Raw genomic sequence first — 24,169 nt, 5'->3', positions numbered from 1 at the left:
AAAATAAAAATAGATATTTTAGGTCTGTATTTTCTCAAAGTTTTTTGTTCTGTGTCATAACAGTGACATTTTCCAGATGGATAGTGTCTTTTTTTTTAGCTCTGGACTTTGAGCATGCTTAGGGTGAATAAATGGAGTATTTATTGCATGGTTTCATACTTATCATTTATATTTGTGGATCTAATATTTTTGTAGATGCTTTTTTTTTTTTTTGCTGTGAGACAAGGTCTCACTCTGTCACCTAGGCAGGAGTACAGCAGTGTAGTCATAGCTCACTGCACCCTGAGCACCTGGACCTAAGCAATCCTCCTGCCTCAGTCTCCCAGGTAGCTAGGACTACAGGCACGTGCTGCTATGCCTGGCTAAGTTTCTTTATTTAATAGAGATGGGGTCTTGCTATGTTGCCCAGACTGGTCTTAATCTCGTGGGCTCAAGCAATCCTCCCACCTTGGCCTCCCCCCAATTTTTTTTTTTTTTTTTTTTTTGAGACAGGGTCTCACTCTGTTATCCAGGCTAGGTGCACTGGCACCATCTTGGCTCACTGCAATCTCTGCCTCCTGGGCGCAAGCAATCCTCCCCCCTCGGCCTCCCACCCAAGTAGCTGGGGCCACAGGTGCAAGCCACCATGCCTGGCTAATTTTTATACAATGGTTTTTTTTTTGAGACGGAGTCTCGCTCTGTAGCCCAGGCTGGAGTGCAGTGGCGTGATCTCGGCTCACTGTAACCACCACCTCCCAGGTCCTGGTTCAAGTAATTCTCCTGCTTCAGCCTCCGGAGTAGCTGGGATTACAGGCATGCTCCACCATGCCCAGCTAATTTTTTTGTATTTTTCATAGAGATGGGGTTTCACCATGTTGGCCAGGCTGGTCTTGAACTCCTGACCTCGTGATCCGCCCGCCTCAGCCTCCCAAAGTGCTGAGATTACAGGCGTGAGCCACCGTGCCCGGCCTAATTTTTATATTTTTATCAGAGACAGAGTTGTGCTATGTTGCCCAGGCTGGTCTCAAACCCCCCAAAGTGTTGGGATTACAGGTATGAGGCACCACACCAGGCTTTTTTTTTTTTTTTTTTGAGACGGAGTTTTGCTCTTGTTGCCCAGGCTGGAGTGCAATGGCGTGATCTCGGCTCACTGCAACCTCTGCCTTCCAGGTTCAAGCGATTCTCCTGCCTCCACCTCCCAAGTAGCTGGGATTACAGGCATGTGCCACCATGCCTGGCTAATTTTGTATTTTTAGTAGAGATGGGGTTTCTCCATGTTAATCATGCTGGTCTAGAACTCCCGACCTCAGGTGATCTGCCTGCCTCGGCCTCCCAAAGTGCTGGGATTACAGGCGTAAGCCACTGTACCTGGCCTTCAGGCTTTTTTTGTCTTGTTTTGGGGTTTTTTTTTTTTTGGTGGAGATGGGGTCTTACTTTGTTGCCCAGACTTGTCTTGAACTCCTACGCTCAAGCACGCTTCCCACCTTGCCTTCCCGAAGTGCTAGGGTTACAGTCATGAGCCATTGGGCCTATCCAAGAAGCTCATTTTTAGATTGACAATATCAGAAGAGACCAGCATTATTACTAGAATTATCTAGTAACTTTCATCATTAACAAATATTTATTGAGTGCCTGTTATATAACAGATACTATGCTAGGCACTTGGATACATTAGTCAACAATGCAGACCAAAATTCCTGCCCACAAGGAGCTTACATTCTAGTTTGAAATATAGCTAATTCATTTTTATTAAAATATAACAGGTGATAAATTACAAATGTTAATGCCACTGAATAGTACACTTAAAAGTGGGTAAAAGGGCAAATTTTATGACATATATTTTTTACTTCAAATAAAAATAATAAATTTTGGCCGGGTGCGGTGGCTCACGCCTGTAATCCCAGCACTTTGGGAGGCTGAGGCAGGCAGATCATTTGACGTCAGGAGTTCGAGACCAGGCTGGCCAACATGGTGAAACCCCATCTCTACTAAAAATACAAAAAATTAGCTGGGCATGGTGGCACGTGCCTGTAGTCCCAGCTACTTGGGAGGCTGAGGCAAAAGAATCGCTTGAACCTGGGAGGCGGAGGTTGCAGTGAGCAGAAATAGCGCCACTGGACTCCAGCCTGGGCGACAGAGTAAGACTCTGTCTCAAAAAAAAAAAAATTAATAATAAATTTTTGCCGGGCATAGTGGCTCATGCCTGTTATCCCAGCAATTTGGGAGGCCAAGGCAGGCAGATGGCTTGAGCCCAGGAGTTTGAGATCAGCCTGGGCAGCACAGTAAGACCTCATCTGTATTAAAGGGCAAAAATAAAAAAGAAATTAAATGTACAACACTTTAACTACAAGGGGCAACAGATGTTTTGACAGGGAATCTAGACGTTTAAACAGAAATAGAATCAAGAGTTACCAGTGTGGCAGCTGGGCGCAGTGGCTCACACCTGTAATCCCAGGACTCTGGGAGGCTGAAGTGGGCGGATCACTTGAGGTCAGGAGTTTGAGACCAGCCTGGCCAACATGGCGAAACCCATCTCTACAAAAAAAAAAAATACAAAAATAGCCAGGCATGGTGGTGCATACCAGTCCCAGCTACTCAGGAGGCCGAGGCACCGGAATTGCTTGGAACCCGCCTAGTGGCAGTTGCAGTGAACTGAGATCGTGCCACTGTACTCCAGCCTGGGCGACAAAGTGAGACCTTGTCTCAGAAAAAAAAAAAAAAAAAAGGGCCAGGTGTGGTGGCTCACTACTGTAATCCCAACACTTTGGGAGGCCCAAGGGGGGTGGATCACCTGAGGTCAGCAGTTCAAGACCAGCCTGGCCAACATGGTGAAACCCCATCTCTACTAAAAATACAAAAATTAGCCAGGCGTGGTGGCGGGCAACTGTAATCCCAGCTACTCGGGAGGCTGGGGCAGAAGAATTGCTTGAACCTGGGAGGCGGAGGCTGCAGTGAGCTGAGATCATGCCTTTGCACTCCAGCTCAGCGACAAGAGTGAAACTCCGTTGCAAAAAAAAAGGTCCCCACAAGGAACAGCTTACTTTTGCCAGATTTTAAAATTCCACCTGTGGCCGAGGGCCCTCCCCATGGCTTCACTTTTAGTTCATGTTTCTTCTGTTTTTTTTTTTTTTTTCCCTGCTGGAAGACCTCATTTTCCTTGTCCATCTCTTTGGCCTGCTGCGGCTGCTCCGTTTTTTGTTTTTTGAGACAGGGTCTTGCTCTGTCACCAGGGCTGGAGTACAGTGGCGCAGTCTCAGCTCACTGCAGCCTGCAACCTCCACCCTCCACCTCCTGGGCTCAAGAGATCCTCACATGTCAACCTCCCGGGTAGCTGGGACTACAGGTATGTACCACCATGTCCAGCTAATGTTTGTATCTTTTGTAGAAAGGGTTTTGGTATTTGCCCAGGCTGGTCTCAAACTCCTAGGCTCAAGAAATCACCCACCTCAACCTCCCGAAGTGCTGAGATTGCAGGCATGAGCCACTGCACCTGACCTTGCCTGCTTTTTTTTTTTTCCGAGACTGAGTCTTGCTCTATCGCCCAGGCTGGAGTACAGCCTGGTGTGATCTCAGCTCACTGCAACCTCTGCCTTGTGGGTTCAAGCGATTCTCCTGCCTCAGCCTCCCGAGTAGCTGGGACTACAGGCGCCCACCACCATGCCTGGCTAATTTTTGTATTTTTAGTAGAGGCGGGATTTTACCATGTTGGCCAGGCTGGTCTCAAATTCCTGACCTCGAATGATCCACCCACCTCGGCCTCCCAAAGTTCTGGGATTGCAGGCGTGAGCCACTGCGCCTGGCCTTGCCTGCTTCTTGGGCTGCTTCAGAGGCTGCTTCTTGCCACCTTCAAGGCAAGACTTGGTTCTTGCCACTCTTACCCCCACCCTGCTACCAAAACCTACATCTTGTTTTTTTTAGGCATTTCAAAGTAGATTACACTTTTAAATCAAGTGGTTAAGGTAGGATCTCCTGAAGTAGATATCTGGGCAAAGACTTGAAGGAGAGAAGGGAATTAGCATGTTATCTGGGGACAGTTGTCCCAAGCAGAGCACAGCCAATGCAGAAGCCCTAAGACAAGAGCATGACTGGCATGTTCTCTGAGCAGCACTGGGGCCCTGTGGTGGAACGAAGTAAGGGAGAGAGAGTAGTAGGAAATGAGAGCTGAGGTGTAATGGGGAGCAGATCATGCAGGACCCTGTATGCAACTATGAGGGTTTCAACTTGTACTCTGAATGAAACGAGGAATTACTGGGCAGAGAAGTAATGTGAGTTGACTCACATTTTAAAAGAATCAGTAGGCCAACTGCAGTGACTCACACCTATAATCCCAGCACTTTGGGAGGCTGAGGCAGGAGGATCACTTGAGCCCAGGAGGTTGAGGCTGCAATGAGCCAAGATTGTGCCACTGCACTCCAGCCTGGTCAACAGAGTGAGACCTAATCTCAAAAAAAAAAAAAAAAAAAAAAAAGAAGATGTGGAGTGCTTCAAATCCCACCAGAAAATCTTATTTCTATAGTGCTCTGTTCTTGTGAAGCTAGCATATGTAACTCTGCTACATAATCCAAGGTCTCCTATAAATGAATTTTTAATACTCATTTTTTTAAACTTTAACTAAAAGGTTGAGATTTAAGCTCCTAACCAGTTTGTTTCTTGTGCAGCCCACAGAACTTAATTGCCCAATCTCAGTCTGGTACTGGTAAAACAGCTGCCTTCGTGCTGGCCATGCTTAGCCAAGTAGAACCTGCAAACAAATACCCCCAGGTAAGGATTTATGAATTTAGGTTTTCTACTAATGCATAGATAGAAGGGAATTTCCATTTGATGGATTAAAAACCAAGCTGTGGGCTGGGTGCAGTGGCTCATGCCTGTAATCCCAGCACTTTGGGAGGCCGAGGTGGGCAGATCACCTGAGGTCAGGAGTTGTAGGCCAGCCTGGCCAACATGGTAAAACCCTGTCTCTACTAAAAATAAAAAATTAGCCGGGCCTCGTGGCGTGTGCCTGTAATCCCAGCTACTTGGGAGACTGAGGCAAGAAGAATCATTTGAACCCAGGAGGCGGAGGTTGCAGTGAGCTGAGATCGCACCATTGCACTCCAGCCTGGACAAAAAGAACGAAACTCTGTCTCAAAACAATAAAATAAAAGCCAAGCTATGCATTACTTTTTACACAAACTGAAACTCCTTAAATTGAGCACAAATAATATGGGATATCTTCCAATGGCAATAAAAATCCTGTTTCCTTTTTCCATGGTGTGCCAGTTCTGGAATGCATCTTACGGGCTTGGCTCCTTTACTTGCAGGAAAACCTGTTTCATCAGCAACTGTCATCCATTAGAAAGTTCTGAGAGCTTTCTGAGTAAACGAAAAGAAAGCTAATGCCAATTGGAACTTTAGATCCTTGCTCATGGGTGGGTTTTTGTATTGCAATGGCCAGTATCTCTTTTCAAGTGTCTTTACCCAGCCAGAGTTTTGACCCCTAAGAATTCTAGCTTATGACTCTGTAGCTTAAAGAATCAAATGGTGTACATTTTAATGTACATATCCTTTCCTTCAGCTTCAGCTGGAGGAGTGGCTAAGTCCTAATGGTAATTCCCCTTTGCAAAAGAGCTATTGTCTTGAATTTGCACTCTGCACTCTTTCCCTGCCAGTGTCTATGCCTCTCCCCAACGTATGAGCTTGCCCTCCAAACAGGAAAAGTGATTGAACAAATGGGCAAATTTTACCCTGAACTGAAGCTAGCTTATGCTGTTCGAGGCAATAAATGTGAGTATGTGAATATGGTCCTAAATCATCAACCTAATTCTTTTTATTTTGAAATATTTCAAAACATACCCAATAGTTGAAATAATACAATAAACACATGTATTTTCTCCAGCTAGATTCAAAAACTTAACATTTTGCCATATTTGCTATACATAAATGTATACATTTTTGTCAAACCATTTGAAAGTAAACTGCAGACATGCACCTCATGAGGACATTCTTTGCCATACCGTGGATACCCTTTTATCACAACCAGGAAAATTAACAGATTTCCTAGAATAACTAATATCCAGTCCATTTTTATTCCTCCCCAGCTGTCACCAAAGTCTTCCTTTATAGCTGTTTGGTTTTTCAACCAAGATCAAGTTAGTGTTTATACGTTGCGTTTGGTTGTTGTACTTGTTTCTTTCAATCTAGAATTGTCCCCGTACCTTTTTCTCTCCCTATTATATTTAACATTTTGCACAGACGAGACTAGTTGCTTTTCAAATATTCTACATTCTGGCCGGGCGCGGTGGCTCACGCCTGTAATCCCAGCCCTTTGGGAGGCCAAGGCGGGCGGTGGATTACGAGGTCAGGAGATCAAGACCATCCTAGCTATCATGGTGAAACCCTGTCTCTAATAAAAATACAAAAAAATTAGCCAGGCGTGGTGGTGGGTACCTGTGGTCCCAGCTACTTGGGAGGCTGAGGCAGGAGAACGGTGTGAACCCGGGAGGCGGAGCTGGCAGTGAGCCGAAATAGCGCTACTGCACTCGAGCCTGGTGGACAAAGCGAGACTCCGTCTCAAAACAAACAAACAAAAAATACTCTACATTCTAGATTTGTTTATTTTTATTTTTTATTTTAGAAACAGTGTCTTGCTCTGTCACTCAGGCTGGAATACAGTGGCATGATCTTGGCTCACTGCAACCTCTGCCTTCCGGGTTCAAGTGATTCTCCTGCCTCAGCCTCCCAACTAGCTGGGATTACAGGTGCCTGCCACCATGGCTGGCTAATTTTGTTTTTTTAGTAGAGACAGGGTTTCACCATGTTGGCCAGGCTGGTCTCAAACTCTTGACCTCAGGTGATCCACCCGCCTCGGCCTCCCAAAGTGCTGAGATTATAGGTGTGAGCCACCGTGCCCAGACTTCTTCTTTCTTTTTTCTTTTTTTTTTTTTGAGACAGAGTCTCGCCCTGTCGCCTGGGCTGGAGTGCAGTGGCACAGTCTTGGCTCACTGCAAGCTCTGCCTCTGGGGTTCACACCATTCTCCTGCCTCAGCCTCCCGAGTAGCCGGAACTACAGGCGTCCACCACCATGCCCAGCTAATTTTTTGTATTTTTAGTAGAGACGGGGTTTCACTGTGTTAGCCAGGATGGTCTTGATCTCCTGACCTCGTGATCCGCCCACCTTGGCCTCCCAAAGTGCTGGGATTACAGGCGTGAGCCACCGCGCCCGGTCGCCTTCTTTTTTTTTTTATTTTGAGACAGTTTCGCTAGGTCGCCCAGGCTGGAGTTCTGACTCCAGGCATGAGCCACCGTGCCTGGCCACACCCAGCTAATTTTCTAAAAATATTTTTTGTAGGCCAAACATGGTGGCTCATACCTGTAATCTCAGCACTTTGGGAGGCCGCGGTGGGTGGATCATGAGGTCAGGAGATAGAGACCATCCTGGCCAACATGGTGAAACCCCATCTCTACTAAAAATAGAAAAATTAGCCAGGTGTGGTGGCATGTACCTGTAGTCCCAGCTACTCAGGAGGCTAAGGCAGGAGAATCACTTGAACCCGGGAGGTGGAGGTTGCAGTGAGCCAAGATTGTGCCACTGCACTCCAGCCTGGGCGACAGAGCAAGACTCTGTCTCAAAACAAAAAAAAACAAAAAAAACAAAAAATTTTTTTTTTTTTTTTGTAAAGACAATGTCTTGCTATGTTGCCCAAGTTGGTCTAGAACTCCGAATCTCAAGCAATCCTCCTGCCTCGGCCCCTCAAAGTGATGGGATTACAGGTGTGAGCCACTAGGCCAGGACTGAATTTGTTTAATTGCCTAATTTATTTATCTTCATTAGCAGAATAAAAACCCAGAATGTTTATGGCTATTGACTCTGGGGCTTATTCTGTTAATTATTTTTTGTTACTAATTTTTTCTACACTAGTTTGTTTTACAACTAGTATTATTTAAGTAATTTTAAAAGTGTTGTTGGCCGGGCGTGATGGCTCATACCTGTAATGTCAGCACTTTGGGAGCCCAAGGTGGGTGGAACATTGTAAGATTAGGAGTTCGAGACCAGCCTGACCAACATGATGAAACCCTGTCTCTACTAAAAATACAAAAATATTAGCTGGGCGTGGTAGTGTGCACCTGTAATCCCAGCTAATCAGGAGGCTGAAGCAGGAGAATTGCTTGAACCCGGGAGGGGGAGGTTGCAGTGAGCCGAGATCGCACCACTATACTCCGGCCTGGGTGACAGAATGAGATTCTGTCGCAAAAACAAAAGCGTTAGAGGTTTGGTTGAGTTTTATGGATCTCTGAAACAAATGTGACTTTATGAAAATCAAGTCTGCATACAATGTCCTAATGCCAACTTGAGGCCAGTTCTGAAAAGTAAATAATATAATGAAACTTATTGGGAGATAATCATTTAAAATTTTGCAATTTGTATTCAAATTAGAAGGGTAGAGAATTCTGAATTTTTTTTTTTTTTTTTTTTTTTTTTTTTTTTTGAGACAGAGTCTCTCTCTGTCGCCAGGCTGGAGTGCAGTGGAGCGATCTCAGCTCACTGCAACCTCCACCTCCTGGGTGCAAGCGATTCTCCTGCCCCAGCCTCCCAAATAGCTGAGATTACATGAGCCCACCACCACACCCAGCTAATTTTTGTATTTTTAGTAGAGATGGGGTTTCGTCATGTTGGCCAGGCTGGTCTCGAACTCCTGACCTCAGGTGATCCGCCTGCCTCAGCCTTCCAAAATGCTGGGATTACAGGCATGAGCCACTGTGCTCAGCCCTTTTAGTTATTTTTAAATGTACAATAAATTGTTGACTGTAGTCACCACGTTGTGCTATCAAATGCTAGATCTTACTTCTTTTAATTGTATTTTTGTACCCATTACCTTTTCAGCATTTGTGTCTGTTTTTATGTCCATTAAATACTATAGTGATATCCTAACCTTTCCTTAATATATTAATGCAAACAGCAAAACATTTGCATTAAAATATATAATAGGTTTAGAATTTCTCAGAGAGAAGAGCTGGCTTTGCCTTTGAAATACCCATGGAGGCCAGGCACAGTGGCTCACGCCTGTAATCCCAGCACTTTGGGAGGCCGAGGCAGGTGGGTCACCAGGTCAGGGGTACAAGACCAGCCTGGCCAAGATGGTGAAACCCATCTCTACTAAAAATACAAAAAAAATTAGCCAGGTGCAGTGGCAGGTGCCTGTAATCCTAACTACTTGGGAGGCTGAGGCAGGCGAATTGCTTGAACCTGGGCGGCAGAGGTTGCAGTGAGTTGAGATCATGCCATTGCACTCCAGCCTGGGCGACAGAGTGAGACTCCGTCTCAAAAAAAAAAAAAAAAGAAAGAAAGAAAGAAATACCCATGCATGGAAAACATCTTGGGTCTCCACAGTGGAAAGAGGCCAGAAGATCAGTGAGCAGATTGTCATTGGCACCCCTGGGACCGTGCTGGACTGGTGCTCCAAGCTCAAGTTCATTGATCCCAAGAAAATCAAGGTGTTTGTTCTGGATGAGGCTGACGTCATGATAGCCACTCAGGGCCACCAGGATCAGAGCATCCGCATCCAGAGGTAGGGATCTCGAGGGCGGGGGACTCCTCAGACTCCCCATCTGCAGTGTCTTCTCCCTTCACTTCAGACGCCTCCTCTGGCTTCTGCCTGGGTCTTGGCTCTCGTACTCTCAGCAGCATTTGTTTGACGGGCCATTTCCGTGTCAGCACTGACCACAGTCCCTCCCAGCCTGGGTTGAGAAAGGAGATCTAGGGACTCTTCCCCAACCCCTGTCCCCAACCCAGGCCTGCCACTCCTCCTCCCTGAGACACTCCTCCCCTATCAGCCTTCCTGGGCATCTAGACCCTCCCAGCTGGGGAGGCTGTGCTTCTGTCATTTCCTGGGGCCACCTACCAGGGCCTTCCCTTGCAGGATGCTGCCCAGGAACTGCCAGATGCTGCTTTTCTCCGCCACCTTTGAAGATTCTGTGTGGAAGTTTGCCCAGAAAGTGGTCCCAGACCCAAACGTTATCAAACTGAAGCGTGAGGAAGAGACCCTGGACACCATCAAGCAGTACTATGTCCTGTGCAGCAGCAGAGATGAGAAGTTCCAGGCCTTGTGTAACCTCTACGGGGCCATCACCATTGCTCAAGCCATGATCTTCTGCCATGTGAGTAGCAGTGGCAGTGGCAGGCCTGGCCCTTCCCTCTCAGCCAGCTCCCCACAGGGCTCAGGAGGACTGGATGCCCCTGGCTGCCATGGGAAGAAAGGAAGTGGTTTGTTCTCCTAAGGTTTTAGTGAGTTGTAAGAGGGAGACTTTGATTCCACTTCTTAGTGATTACTTGGAAAAAAACCCAAGTAACAGCCAATGAAATAATTTTTAGATTTTTAAGAATATAAGCTGGGCAGCCGGCACGGTGGCTCATGCCTGTAATCCCTGCACTTTTGGAGGCCAAGGCGGGTGGATCACCTGAGGTCAGGAGATCAAGACCAGCCTGGCCAACATGGTGAAACCCCATCTGTACCAAAAAATACAAACAATTAGCTGTGCGTGGTGGTGTGCACCTGTAATCCTAGCTACTCAGGGGGCTGAAGCAGGAGAATCGCTTGAACCCGGGAGGCGGAGGTTGCAGTGAGCTGTGATTGCTCCATTGTACTCCAGCCTGGGTAACAAGAGCGAAACTCTGTCTCAATACAAAAACAAACAAACAAACAAAAACCTACAACAAAAAAAAGAATATAAGCTGGGCAAGTACCTGTAGCCCCAGCTACTCAAGAGGCTGAGGTTGGAGGATCACTTGAGCCCAGGAGTTCAGACCAGCATGGGCAACATAGTGAGACCTCATCATTAAAAATATATATATGGCTGGGCACAGTGGCGCACGCCTGTAATCCCAGCCCTTTGGGAGGCTGAGGTGGGGGGATCTTCTTGAGCCCAGGAGTTCAAGACCAGCTTGCACAACATAGCAAGACCCCATCTCTACAAAAATTTTAAAAATTAGCCAGGCATGGTGGTACGTACCTGTGGCCCCAGCTGCTTGAGAGGCTCAGATGGGAGGACTGATTGAGCCCAGGAGGTTGAGACTGCAGTGAGCTGTGATTGTGCCACTGCACTCCAGAGTGGGCAACAGAATGAGATCCTGTCTCAAAAAATTTAAATTTAAAATGAAATGTTAAAATATATATGTTTTTGTTGTTTGTTTTTGACATAAGGTCTTGCTCTATCATTCAGGCCAGAATACAGTGGCATGGTCATGGCTCACTGCAGCCTTGGCTCTTGTTACTAGGGCTACAGGTGTGTGCCCCATGCATGTCAGGCTAATTTTTATTTTTATTTTTGTAGAGGTGGGGTCTTGCTATGTTGTCCAGGCTGGTCTCAAACTCCTGGCCTCAAGCGATCTTCCAGCCTCAACCTCCCAAAGCCTAAGACTATAGGCACAAGCCACCATATCTGGCAAGAACATAGACTATCTAGGAATGAAGATCTTTGGCTAAAGCCACACTCTTCCTAGATAAAAAACTAACAGCAGTTAACGTAACTTATCTAAAAAGAAAGAAATCATATGACTAAAATATGACTAAAATTCTATTTGAAAAAAAAAGTTTTTTTTTTAGATGGGTTCTTGCCATGTTGTGCAGGACAGCCTTGAACTCCTGGGCTCAAGTGTGTAGCTTGGACTACAGGTGTGTACCACCATGCTTCATTGAGAAATTTTAAGCCTAACCTCCTAACTGGATTTAGCAGGACCTTCATGTATTTTAATCGTGGCAAGCCACTTTTTAGCAGTTGTCTTCCTTTTGTTTTTAACAGGTCTCTTCATAAAAAACAATTCTTTTCACTACAGACTCGCAAAACAGCTAGTTGGCTGGCAGCAGAGCTCTCAAAAGAAGGCCACCAGGTGGCTCTGCTGAGTGGGGAGATGATGGTGGAGCAGAGGGCTGCGGTGATTGAGCGCTTCCGAGAGGGCAAAGAGAAGGTTTTGGTGACCACCAACGTGTGTGCCCGCGGTGAGCAGAGGATGTGTCCCACCTGGTCTGCCAGGCTCAGGGTCCCAGGCCCAGTTAGAGCCAGAAATCCTTGTACACAGGGAAGTCGGATGGTCTCAGGGAGATGGGTGGGGTTGGTGACACTGTTCCTTTCTAGGAGAGACTGGATTTCCCTCAGGTGATAAGAACTCCCACAGAAGCCAGGAGTCCTGACTTGGTGGAAGGAAATGTACAGGCATCTGACTGGTAGAGAACGGAGCCTGCTCTTCCAGGGGTGCCCATCTCCAGAACATTGTGTCTTCCAGAGGCTTACTGACTGATTTCATAATTTTGTTGGCACCTGCCAAAGTTTTGTTCTTTTCCTCCAGGTTCTGCTGTATGCCTGTATGTGCCCTCTCTTGTACCCAATTCCCAGAGTTGGCCTGTCCCAAATTTATTTATTTTTTTTGAGACAGAGTCTCGCTCAATGGCCCAGGCTGGAGTGCAGTGGCACAATCTCAGCTCACTGTAACCTCCACCTCTTAGGTTTAAGTGATTCTCCCGCCTCAGCCTCCCTAGCAGCTGGGATTACAGGCGCCTGCCACCAAGCCCAGCTAATTTTTGTATTTTTAGTACAGATGGGGTTTTGCAGTGTTGGCCAGGCTAGTCTTGAACTCTTGACCTCAGATGATCTGCCTGCCTCGGCCTCCCAAAGTGCTGGGACTACCGCTATGAGCCACCGCACTCGGCCCCCCAAATTCTTTCCCTCTACCAGAAGTTGGTATGCATTGACTTACCTATGGATGACAGTGATTTTTGTCTCCTGTCCTTACTTCTCTCTGTCTCCAACTCTCAGGGACTCATTCATCACCTCTCCCTGCACCCCACCCCCAAACCCTGCTAGTTTGGTTTCTATGCCTGTAGCTTTGCTTTGGGGCATCATCTGAATCTCGTACTGCCTTTCAGATCTGGCTTCCTGCACTCAACGTCACGCACGTCTGTTAGTGCCGTGTTCCCTTAATGCTGAGTCATGCTCCATTGTATGGATGGACCACATGACTGATTTGCCTCCTGTCCTTAGTCCTCTCAGCCTCCAACTCTCCTTCCTGCAGGCATCGATGTTGAACAAGTGTCTGTCGTCATCAACTTTGATCTTCCTGTGGACAAGGACGGGAACCCTGACAACGAGACCTACCTGCACCGGATCGGGCGCACGGGCCGCTTTGGCAAGAGGGGTCTGGCAGTGAACATGGTGGACAGCAAGCACAGCATGAACATCCTGAACAGAATCCAGGAGCATTTTAGTGAGTCCCGGGGAGGGTCCTCTGCCTGGCACCCTTTGCTAAGAGGGGCGGGGTGGGGAAAGGGGTAGGATCTTCTGTAGCCCCGAGAGAGGCTCTGTCCCTGGCACACTCCCCTCCTTTCTGACCATATGGCAGTTCTCAGGGAGCACACCTGGAGACTTCAGGACCCAGGAACTCCAAGGACAGCTCCCCTGTGACCGGGCTTCGGGGCGTGGGGCTCTGACTGTTGCTGTCAGTGACTAGGGGCCCTTCTGCCCCCTGCTCAGGCACCCGGAGCCTTTGGGGCTGAATGAATGATTGCTGTGGCCCGAGGTGGGGCACATTCCTGGGCAGGGTAGAGACTTGTGTATTTTTCCCCCAGATAAGAAGATAGAAAGATTGGACACAGATGATTTGGACGAGATTGAGAAAATAGCCAACTGAGAAGCTCCACCAGCCACTGATGCCAGCCCTGGCACTGCCCCTGCACAGGAGACAAGTGTGTTCAGGGCACAGGCCCCAACATCACCCCAAGGACAACAGCATGAGTAGAGAGAAACTACCTACCTCACTTCAAATTATGTTTGGACTTGACAAAAATGTGTGCAAATGATGGGGGATGGTAGAAAAAAATTATTTACACAACCTTGGAAGATTAGGCATGAATACACAGAGATTTACCTTTTGGAAGTTTCATCTTTTAATTTGGCCAGCGTTTCCTTCATGCTAATCTAGATGCTGTGGCTGATTACTTGCCCAGGATCTCCTGTGGCAGCCTCTGCTTGTTCTCTGGCTTGGAGTGGACGGGGCAGCCTCCAGCTCCTGTGGAAGTAATGGAATAGTGGTGAAAAGGGAACACAGAGAGGGAGGCCTCCAGTAAATAGGTGTGTAAGCCCCGCCATCATGTTTGGAATGGCATGAGGCAGCAGAGGAGGCCAGAGAGCTGCTGCTTTGGACTTGGGGGTGGGACAGCTCATCTGAGTATTGCCAGCCCCCGTCCTAGTGCCCATAGCAGAAGGGGATTTGTTAAATAAGCATGGACCAAAATGCCAACCTCTCGGTTGTGTATATGGGTTTGTGTCACAGGACTGTGACCTGTTCTCGGTGGGTGCAGTCTGTGTAGAGTGCACATCTGATTATTGGTGGGTCCTGTGCCTGTGCTTAAGCAAGTCGTGTGGAGAAGTCATCGTGGAGAATTAGTGGTGGCCCTAGTGTGCCACAAAACCTGGTCTCATGAGCATCTGCAACATCCTTTTTACATCCTTAATATCTTCTTACCCCACAGTAGCCCCAAACAAATGTGATCTGAGGTTTAGATCCTCAGTGAAAATTGTGGTTTCAAGTCTCTCACAGCCAGCCTCAAGGCAGTTCTAGACGTGATCAGCAATAGTCACAAATTCTTGTTTTGTCTCCACACCCAGAAGGCAAGTTTTGTCAAAGCTGGGGAATAATTTTAGCTATTTGACATCTTGATTATAAAGGACTTCTGAACATCTGTGTTTACTGCCTTTGGAATACAAACAGGTGCAACTGAGGGACTAGCTACACTACCACCATTTATCTGTCCAAGGCAAGAGTATCACCAAGGTCTTAGCTCCAGCCTTACTTGGCATCTTTGTGCAAGATAGTCAGAGCAAACAATAGTAATGGACACTTCTCATACGTGGCCAAAGCTGTTGGTACCCAGCAAAATGACAGTTGGTACCCACAAAAAAGAGGAAACTGAATTGCAAGAGCAATATGAAACCCCAACCGAAAGGAGTACTCTGCAGTTCTTTGGCTTTGGTACAGAGTGGCCACTTTCTCTAGGACCTGGAAGAAGAGTTTGATGCGCTAAGAATGATTGTGATCCTAGGTCTTCCTTGTAGGCATCTCCGTATTTAGGCCAGATCTGCCTCCTGGGAAGGGAAGGGGCCAATGTCAGCCTCCAGGTGATTTCTTTAATCTGACATTACAAAGAGACCAACAGACTGCCAATTCTACCACATTCCCCCGGTGGGTACTTGACTATGTAGTCTTCTCTATGCTTCTGGTCAACTCTGACACATCTTGGAATTCTTATAATAAGAAAAGGAATTTTTATACATTTTTATACTTCCCTGAGTCCTGTGGACCAACCCTGAAATATTAAAAACAAGGGCAATAATTAAAGAAGTATAGACTCTTTAGTAGGCCACAGGCAGAGCAGACTCCCACCTTCTCACAGCACATACAACCTCTCTACTAGTGTAGCCCCAAGTCAGAAGGAAAGTGGGAAGCGGGGTGCTGCAGATTCTTTGACAGCAGGAGGAATGGGAATCTGGTAGAAGTATAGGTCAACAGTTCTTTTTTTTTTTTTTTTGGAGACGGAGTCTCACTCTGTTGCCCAGGCTGGAATGCCGTGGCACGACCTCGGCTCACTGTAACCTCCACCTCCTAGGTTCAAGCGATTCTCCTGTCTCAGACTCCTAGGACTACAGGTGCACGCCACCACGCCCAGCTAATTTTTGTATTTTTAGTAGAGATGGGGTTTCACCATGTTGGCCAAGGTCTTGAACTTCTGACCTCAGGTGATCCGCCTGCCTAGGCCTCCCAAAGCACTGGGATTATAGTAATGAGCCACCATTCATGGCTAATTTTTGTATTTTTAGTAGAGACGGGGGTTCACCATGTTGGCCAGGCGGTCTCAAACTCCTGGCCTCAAGCGAGCAACTCACCTCGGCCTCCCAAAGTGCTGGGATTACAAGCGTGAGCCACCATGCCTGGCCAGGTTTGTTAATTTCTATAGCAAGTAGGATTATGCCAGAGGAACAAATTAAATATTTTATTCATTTGATTTTTTTTTAACTTTCCCTGCCTTCGAAAAACTCTTTTTATTTAACATCAATGGAAGGGACAACTTCAGAAACAGCTGCAGTACCTCTGTCTCATGGACCATTCTGCTTAATTCCCCCACACTTCACTGACGATTTCAAGACTTTCACTCACCTCATAATTCCAACCCTATCAGCCCCCTCAGGTGTCAGCAAATAAGCTCCTTACTCTAAGAAAATGGCTAAAATACAGAAACTCTCTCAACCTTCCGCCACCAGAACTTCCTCCTTGAGCACCGGTCCTTCCCTCTAAATTTCTCAGCTGAGTGAGATTACTCACACCTAATCTCAGCAACTTTGGGAGGCCAAGGCAGGAGGATCCCTTGAGCCCAGGAGTTTGACACCAGCCTGGGCAATAAAGGGAGACCTCATCTTTACAAAAAAAAATTAAAAATTAGCCAGGCGTAGTGGCTCATGCCTGTAGTCTCAGCTACTTAACTTGGGAGGCTGAGGCAGGAGGATCACTTGACCCCAGGAGTTTGAGGCTGCAGTAAGTCGTGACTGCACCATTGCACTCCAGCTTGGGTGACAAAATGAGACCCTGCCTCAAAAAAAAAAAAATATATATATATATATAAAATACATATCTTATATATTATATATGTATTATATATATAATTATGTATTATATATATTATATGTAATATATAATATGTATATAAAATATATATATGTATGTACATATGTACATTTTTCTGCCAATCCACCAAATTCCCTCTCCTGGCTTTTAAGAACTTGCTCTGTCAACTCTCCTCTCATATTTGCTACCTCTCCCACCCCATCAGCTCTTTCTCATTAATATTTTAACATGTTCGTACTTGACCGCTCTTTACAATTCAACCCTCTATTCTTCATCTTTCAGCCTAATATGTCTCCTAATGGCAGAAAGTCTTGTAAGGTTGCTTGTATGCAGTCTCATTCCTCATCCCTCTGCAGTCTTGACTTCTGCTCCACCACTCTCCTGAAATAGCCTTCATGAAAGACACTGATGACTTACAGGTCCCAAATCTGAAAACCACTTTTTTTTGAGATGGGGGGGTCTCACTTTGTTGCCCAGGCTGGAGTGCAGTAGCATAGTCACAGCTTACTGCAGCCTTGAACTCCAAGCTCAAGTGATCCTCCTGCCTCAGCCTCCCTAGTAGCTGTGGCTACAGATGCATGCAACCACACTCAGCTTAAAAGCTACATTTTAATCCCTGTTATATTTGCCTTCTCAGCAGCATTTAACTCTATCAACAGTCTCTTCCTCTGGCCACTCTTCTGGGGAGGAAAGTGACGCACACTTTGCTTCCTGGTCTTCTCTCTACCACTTCAGTCTAAAGCAGACCTCTCCTTTATTCACCTCCTAAATGGGCCTGTTCCTCATGGCTCCATTCTGGGTTCTCTTTCCCTGCCAGAGGCAACACTGTTCATTCCTATGGCTTTGTCTGCTGGTGACACCCAAATCTATACCAAGACCTGATCCTTGAGCTCCAGGCTCATGAAAACAAAAGCACACATGGCACTTGCACTTGGGGTGTCTTCTATGAGTCCCATCCTCGTATCCAACATTGAACATATGCCACTACCAAGCACCACCACTCAAAAAACCCAGGCTCTGCTCTCAGCTCTTCCTCTAGCTTCCCCTCACAAGATGGTACTGCAATTGCCTGTTACTCAAGCCAGAAGCCTGGGGTTCATCATGAATCTTCCTGCCCTGCCCTGCTGTCCTTTTATATCAGTCATCCACTGCTGTGTTGCAAATTGCCCCAAAACAATGGCTTAAGACAACAGCCTTTCTCACAATTCTGAGTTGTCTGGAAAGCTCTGCTGGTCTCTCCCAGGCTGGCTGAAGCAGCTGTCTTCCCCCAGCTAGTATCTGGACTCAGCTAGGGCTGCGAGGCCTCTCCACGTGGCTTTCATCTTCACAGTATGGTGGATGGTCTCTGGGCTCCTTCTCTCTCTTTTTTTTTTTTTCAGATGGAGTCTTGTTCTGTTGCCCAGGCTGGAGTGCAGTGGTGTGATCTCGGCTCACGGCAACCTCTGCCTCCCCAGTTAAAGGGTTTCTCCTGCCTCAGCCTCCCCAGTAGCTGGGATTACAGGTACCCACCACCATGCCTGGCTATTTTTTTTTTTTTTTTTTTTTTGTATTTTTAGTAGAGACAGGGTTTCATCATGTTGGTCAGGGTGGTCTTGAACTCCTGACCTTGTGATCTGGTCTCTGGGCTCTTTCTAAGAGAAAAGAGCAGAAGCTGCAAGGTCTGTTGAGGCCTGGGGCCAGAACTCTCCCAGTGCCACTTCTGTCGCATTTTTGGGTGAAGGCTAACTACAGGGCCAGCCCAGATCCCACTGGTGGGGAAATAAACCTCATCTCCTGGTGGGGGAAGCTATGAAGTATCTGTGGCCAGCCTTCAACCTTCATGCCTATAATTCTACCATCTATTTGGTAAAACCAAATGAAATTGCCACCGTTTGGCAATTTTTGGCCTAAGCAGCAGCACTTTTATATGGCTCAATCTAATACTTTTGGCTGGGTGCAGTGGCTCATGCCTGTAATCCCAGCACTTTGGAAGGCCAAGGCGGGTGGATCACCTGAAGTCCGGTTCAAGACCAGCCTGGCCAACATGGTGAAACCCCGTCTCTACGAAAAATACAAAAATTAGCTGGGCATGATGGCGCATGCCTGTAATCCCAGCTACTCGGGGGGCTGAGGCACAAGAATTGCTTGAACCCGGGAGGTGGAGGTTGCAGTGAGCGGAGATCGCACCACTGCACTCCAGCCTGGGCGACAGAGCAAGACTCTGCCTGAAAAAAAAAAAAATTTAATACTTTGGAATTTTTTAATTTTATAGTTTTTTATAGAGACAGGGGTCTCACTATGTTGCCCAGGGCGGTCTCAAACTCCTGGCCTCAAGTGATCTTTCTGCCTTGGCCTCCCAAAGTGCTGGGATTACACGTGTCAGCCACCCTGTGTAGCCTCAATCTAATACTTCCTGAATTCACCCTGGTCTGGATTGCCATGGTCATCTGGTCTACTACACTAGCTTCCTAGCAGGTGCCTATGCCTCCACTGAGGTTTTCCTGCAGTTCCTTTGTCTCACAGCAGCCAGTAAGATCTTTGCCGCCTTTGAGTGTGATTACCCCACTCCTGCTGAAGACTCCCAACTCATTTACATTTTTCCTAAGTGGCATGTGAGGCCCTCCAGATCACGCACCTACTTAACTCACCTGCTCCATTTGTTTCCCAGCTCATACCCTCTGCTCCACCTCCACTATTGCAGGACTTTTCTCAGATGCTCAGCTATGTCATAGAGAAGTTGGTGGTCCTGTGACTTTTCCTCTCCAGTTTCTCAGATATTGAGGACCGTATTTTCTCCCCCACTGCACTCTAAAGCAGAAACAAAAATTCAAAGAAACTGCCAGGACTTAAGGGTGAGGTGAAAAGTGTTCACCTCTAGGAGTCCTGCTAACGTGGGCGCGAGGGAAGGGAGAGGTGGCTAAAAATAGAGTCCTCTGATGCTGCAGAGGACACTCCCCTCCTCCACCCAGAGGCAAATCATCTGTGGCCAGTCTTGTCCCCTTAAGTCCTCCTGCAAAGAGCTCCAGAGACCTGGACACCTTGTGTGGGAAGAGGAGCCTGGAGAGGGAGACTTGTTGCTCCACCAAGTTGCCCGCAACCTGTGAGCAGAAGCATCCCCCGCCCTTTGTGAGTAAAGTCCTCGTTCCGCCTCTGCTCTTCCATCACTGGGCTGCGAGTCCCGGGCTCTCAACGGAACTCTTTCCTCTTCACTCAGTCTTTCCCTTCCATCTCATTTTTCCTAACCCTTCCTGTTCCCATGGTAACAATCACTTCTTCGGGAAGGGTTTTTTTTTGAGTCTGAGTCTCACTGTCGCCCAGGCTAGAGTGTAGCAGCATGATCTTGACTCACTGCAACCTCCGCCTCCTGGGTTCAAACGATTCTCCTGCCTCAGCCTCCCGAGTAGCTGGGATTACAGGTGCCTGCCACCACACCTGGCTAATTTCTGTATTTTTAGTAGAGATGGGGGTTTCACCATGCTGGCCAGGCTGGTCTTGGACTCCTGACCTCAGGTGATCCGCCCCCCTTGGCCTCTCAAGGTGCTAGGATTACAGGTGTGAGCTACCATGCCAGGCATGTTCCTCCATCACAATCTCCCATAGTGCCCTGTACTTCCTGAATCAGCGTTATCTTAGGCAACCTCTGAAGGTCTACATAGAGTCTCTCATTCACTCCTTACAACAAAGGTGTTGATTCCTATTTTACAGATAAAGAAGCAGGCACAGAGAGGTCTAGTAATTTGGCCCAGTCTGGCTCCAGGCCCCACACTCTTAACCACAAAGGTGTATTTCCTCATGCTGCTTTTGGGACTCTTGGTTAAACATATGTCCTCCCTTGTATTTAAGTCCAGTAAGGGTAGTGAGTATATCTAACTTAATCACCACTGAATTCCTAGCTGGCAGCAGGGGGGTACTGCAGAGAAAGCTGCCCTGTTAATGTGTGTTAAGAACCAGGTGTGGTGGCTCACACCTATAATCCCAGTACTTTCGGGAGGCCAAGGCAGGAAGATCGCTTGAGGCCAGGAGTTTGAAATTACATTGAGCTATGATCACATCATTGTACTCCAGCCTGGGTGACAGGGCAAGGCCCTGTCTCTGTAACAACAACAACAACAACAACAACAACAAAAAAACAGAAGTGGGCCTGGCTCAGTGGCTCACACCTGTAATCCCAGCACTTTGGGAGGCCAAGGTGGGAGGATGGCTTGAGCCTGGGAGTTTGAGGCTGCAGTGAGCTGTTTGTGCCACTGCACTCCAGCTTGAGTGACAGAGCAAGACCCTGTCTCCCCCAACAACAACAAAATCCTCATGCCCTCCTTTTTAAAGGTGCAAATAAAGTTATTACTACTTGTATTTTTTAAGTTGGATTTTTTTCATTACATTGCTTTGTCTATTACCTATACTTTACATAGAGTACAATGCAAAGATAGTAGGTATAAAATTCCATGAGTTTTGATAATTGTATACATGTATAATCACTGCTTCAATCAAGATATAGAGCATTTTTGGCTGGTGTGGTGGCTTACGCCTGTAATCCCAGCACTTTGGGAGGCCGAGGTGGGCGGATCACTTGAGGTCAGGAGTTTGAGACCAATGTGGCCAATGTGGTGAAACCTTGTGTCTACTAAAAATGCAAAAAATTAGCCAGGCCTGGTAGCAGGCGCCTATAGTCCCTGCTACTCAGGAGGCTGAGACAGGAGAATCGCTTGAACTCGGGAGGTGGAGCTTGCAATGAGCTGAGATTGCACCACTGCACTCCAGCCTTGGAAACAGAGCAAGACTCCGTCTCAAAAAAAAAAGATATAGAGCATTTTCATCACCCCTGAAGTTCCCTTGTACCCCTTTCCAGTCAATCCTACTCACCCTATCTCATCCCCAGGCAACCACTGTTCTGATTTCTATCTCTATAGATTAGATATACCTGTTTCGGGCTTATATGAATGGAATCATGCAATATGTACTCTTTTTGTACCTGGGTTCTTTCACGCAATATGATGTCTATGAGATGTCAAATCTCTCCACTTGATCTTGGCCAAGAGAGCGAGACGCGATGAGATGTCAAATCTCTCATCCATGTTATTGCATGTATTTCATTCCTTTTTATTATTATTTTTTGAGACAGAGTCTTGCTCTGTCACCCAGGCTGGAGTGCAGTGGGGCAATCTTGGCTCCCGCAACCTCCGCCTACCGAGTTCAAGCGATTCTCCTGCCTCAGCCTCTCTCGAGTAGCTGGGATTACAGGCGCACCCCACCACGCCCGACTAATTTTTTTTTTTTTTTTTTTGAGACAGGGTCTCCCTCTGTTGCCCAGGCTGGAGTGCAGTGGCGCGATCTCAGCTCACTGCAAGCTCTGCCTCCTAGGTTCACGCCATTCTCCTGCTTCAGCCTCCCAAGTAGCTGGGACTACAGGCACCCGCCACCAGGCCCAGCTAATTTTGTTTTTGTATTTTTAGTAGAGACGGGGTTTCAGTGTGTTAGCCAGGCTGGTCTCGATCTCCTGACCTCAGGTGATCCACCTGCCTTGGCCTCCCAAAGTGCTGGGATTATAGGCATGAGCCACTGCGCCCGGCCCTAATTTTTGTATTTTTAGTAGAGATGAGGTTTCACCATGTTGGCCAGGCTGGTCTCGAACTCCTGACCTCAGGTGATCCACCCGCCTTGGCCTCCCAAAGTGCTGGGGTTATAGGCATGAGCCACCGCGCCCGGCCCTTTTTTTGATTTTTAATCAACATTATTGAAAGGTATAATTTATATACCATGATATTTTAAATACACAAGTTCTCATACAAAAATTAGCCAGGGGTGGTGGCGAAGTGCTATATTCCCAGCTACCGGGGAGCTGAGGTGGGAGGATCACTTGAGTCTGGGAGATCAAGGCTGCAGTGAGCTGTGAACGTGCCACTGCATTCCAGCCTAGGTGACAGAGCAAGACCCTCTCTCAAAAAACAAACAAAAACAGTTATTCTTCCTTGGGAACTGCTTATAAAAAAGAAAAAGCAGGCCAGCACTGTGGCTCACACCTGTAATCCCAGCACTTTGGGCAGCCCAGGCAGGCAGATCCTTGAGCTCAGGAGTTCAAGGCCAGTCTAGCCAACGTGGTGAAACTCCATCTCTACTAAAAATAGAAACATTATCTGGGCATGGTGGCATGTGCCTGTAATCCCAGCTACTTGGGAGGCTGAGGCAGGAGAACCGCTTGAATCCAGAAAGCAGAGGTTGCAGTGAGCCAAGACCCGGCCACTGCACTCCAGCCTGGGTGACATCTGTAAGTAATGGTTCCATGAGTTTAGAAATACAAAGTAGCATGACTTAACAAATTTACACATCTATATAACAAGGCCCCAATCAAGATACAGAATAATTCTATCACCCAGGAAGTTCTCTTGTGTCTGGACCAAACATCCTTCTCCACAGGTAAGCTCTGTTAGTTTTTATCACCATAGACTTTATTTGTCCTATTCTTGAATCTCATATAGATTATACATTATGTATTTTGTGGTCCTTCGACATAATGGCCAGGTGTGGTGGCTCATGCCTGTAATCCCAACACTTTGAGAGGCCAAAGCAGGAGGATCTCTGGAGTTAGCAGGAGTTCGAGAGCAGCCTGAGCAATATAATGAAGATCTCTGTCTCTGCAAAAAGTTTAAAAATTAGCCAGGAGTGGTGGTGCAGGCCTGTGGGCCCAGCTACCTGGGAGACTGAGGTGGGAGGTCAAGGCTGCAGTGAGCCGAGATCACACCACTGCATTCCAGCCTGGGCAACACAATGAGAACCTGACTCAAAAAAGAAAAGAAAAGAAAAAAGAAAATGCATTGTGTGCTGTGTTTATTGGATGGTGGAATTATGGGGTTTACGGGTCTTCTGTTGCGTTTTGGTTTTTGTTTTCTTACCTGTTGTTGCGTTCCTAACAGTAGAAATTGGCATCATATAGTATTCTCATGGAACTTTCCTTTGTTTAAAGCCCTACAGTTCAGAGACTTACACATTTAATGTGAGATATGACAGGCTTAAAAATGAACGTTGGGGGCTGGGCGTGGTGGCTCACGCCTGTAATCCCAGCACTTTGGGAGGCTAAGGCGGGAGGATCACGAGGTCAGAAGTTCGAGACCAGCCTGGCCAACATGGTGAACCCCTATCTCTACTAAAAATACAAAAATTAGCCGGGCGTGGTGGCGGGCACCTGTAATCCCAGCTACTCGGGAGGCTGAGGTAGGAAAACAGCTTGAAGACGGAGGCGGAGGTTGCAGTGAGCCGAGATCCCGCCACGGCACTCAGGCCTGGGACAGAGCGAGACTCCGTCTCGAAAAAAAATAAAAAATAAATAAATAATAAAATAAATAAAATAAAATAAACGTTGGCTTATTTCAGTGTGAAGTAAGGCAATAAACGGAGGGCTAACAGTTCCACTTCCTAGAGCTCAGGAGTTTTAAGACGCGAGGAGGCCGCGTCCTGGAAGGGTGAGCAAAAAGCGCGAGGCTTGCCCACGAAGGGAGAGGTGAGGCCCGAGAAGAGACCTGGCACCGCGCAGAATGATGATGTCGCACGCTGAGTGGGAACTGACGTCACCGC

General features: G+C 47.2%; 1 protein-coding gene and 1 long non-coding RNA gene across 10 annotated transcripts in view; one reads left to right on the top strand and one right to left on the bottom strand.

Moving 5' to 3' along the window:
• Positions 1 to 13,877, top strand: part of LOC100455355 (ATP-dependent RNA helicase DDX19B) — a 42,063-nt gene extending 28,186 nt beyond the window's left edge. For all 9 annotated transcript variants that reach the window (XM_054534112.2, XM_054534113.2, XM_054534115.2 and 6 more), the window contains 7 exons: positions 4,638 to 4,740; positions 5,628 to 5,742; positions 9,347 to 9,524; positions 9,876 to 10,113; positions 11,789 to 11,951; positions 13,022 to 13,213; positions 13,575 to 13,877. In XM_054534112.2, coding sequence (XP_054390087.1) covers positions 4,638 to 4,740; positions 5,628 to 5,742; positions 9,347 to 9,524; positions 9,876 to 10,113; positions 11,789 to 11,951; positions 13,022 to 13,213; positions 13,575 to 13,636 — 1,051 coding nt within the window. In that variant the 3' untranslated portion in view covers positions 13,637 to 13,877. The remainder of the gene's footprint in view (positions 1 to 4,637; positions 4,741 to 5,627; positions 5,743 to 9,346; positions 9,525 to 9,875; positions 10,114 to 11,788; positions 11,952 to 13,021; positions 13,214 to 13,574) is intronic.
• Positions 13,761 to 24,131, bottom strand: LOC134760434 (uncharacterized). Its single transcript, XR_010137860.1, has 2 exons — positions 23,491 to 24,131; positions 13,761 to 14,014 (listed from the first exon to the last, which is right to left on the bottom strand). It is a non-coding gene; the product is annotated as an uncharacterized LOC134760434 (long non-coding RNA).
• Positions 24,132 to 24,169: the final 38 nt, after the last annotated feature.

This window comes from Pongo abelii, chromosome 18, assembly GCF_028885655.2.
Source record: "Pongo abelii isolate AG06213 chromosome 18, NHGRI_mPonAbe1-v2.0_pri, whole genome shotgun sequence".
In the NCBI taxonomy this organism is placed as follows: Eukaryota; Metazoa; Chordata; class Mammalia; order Primates; family Hominidae; genus Pongo; species Pongo abelii.
Note: the sequence above shows the minus strand (reverse complement) of the source record. Positions and strands in the feature narration are given on the sequence as shown.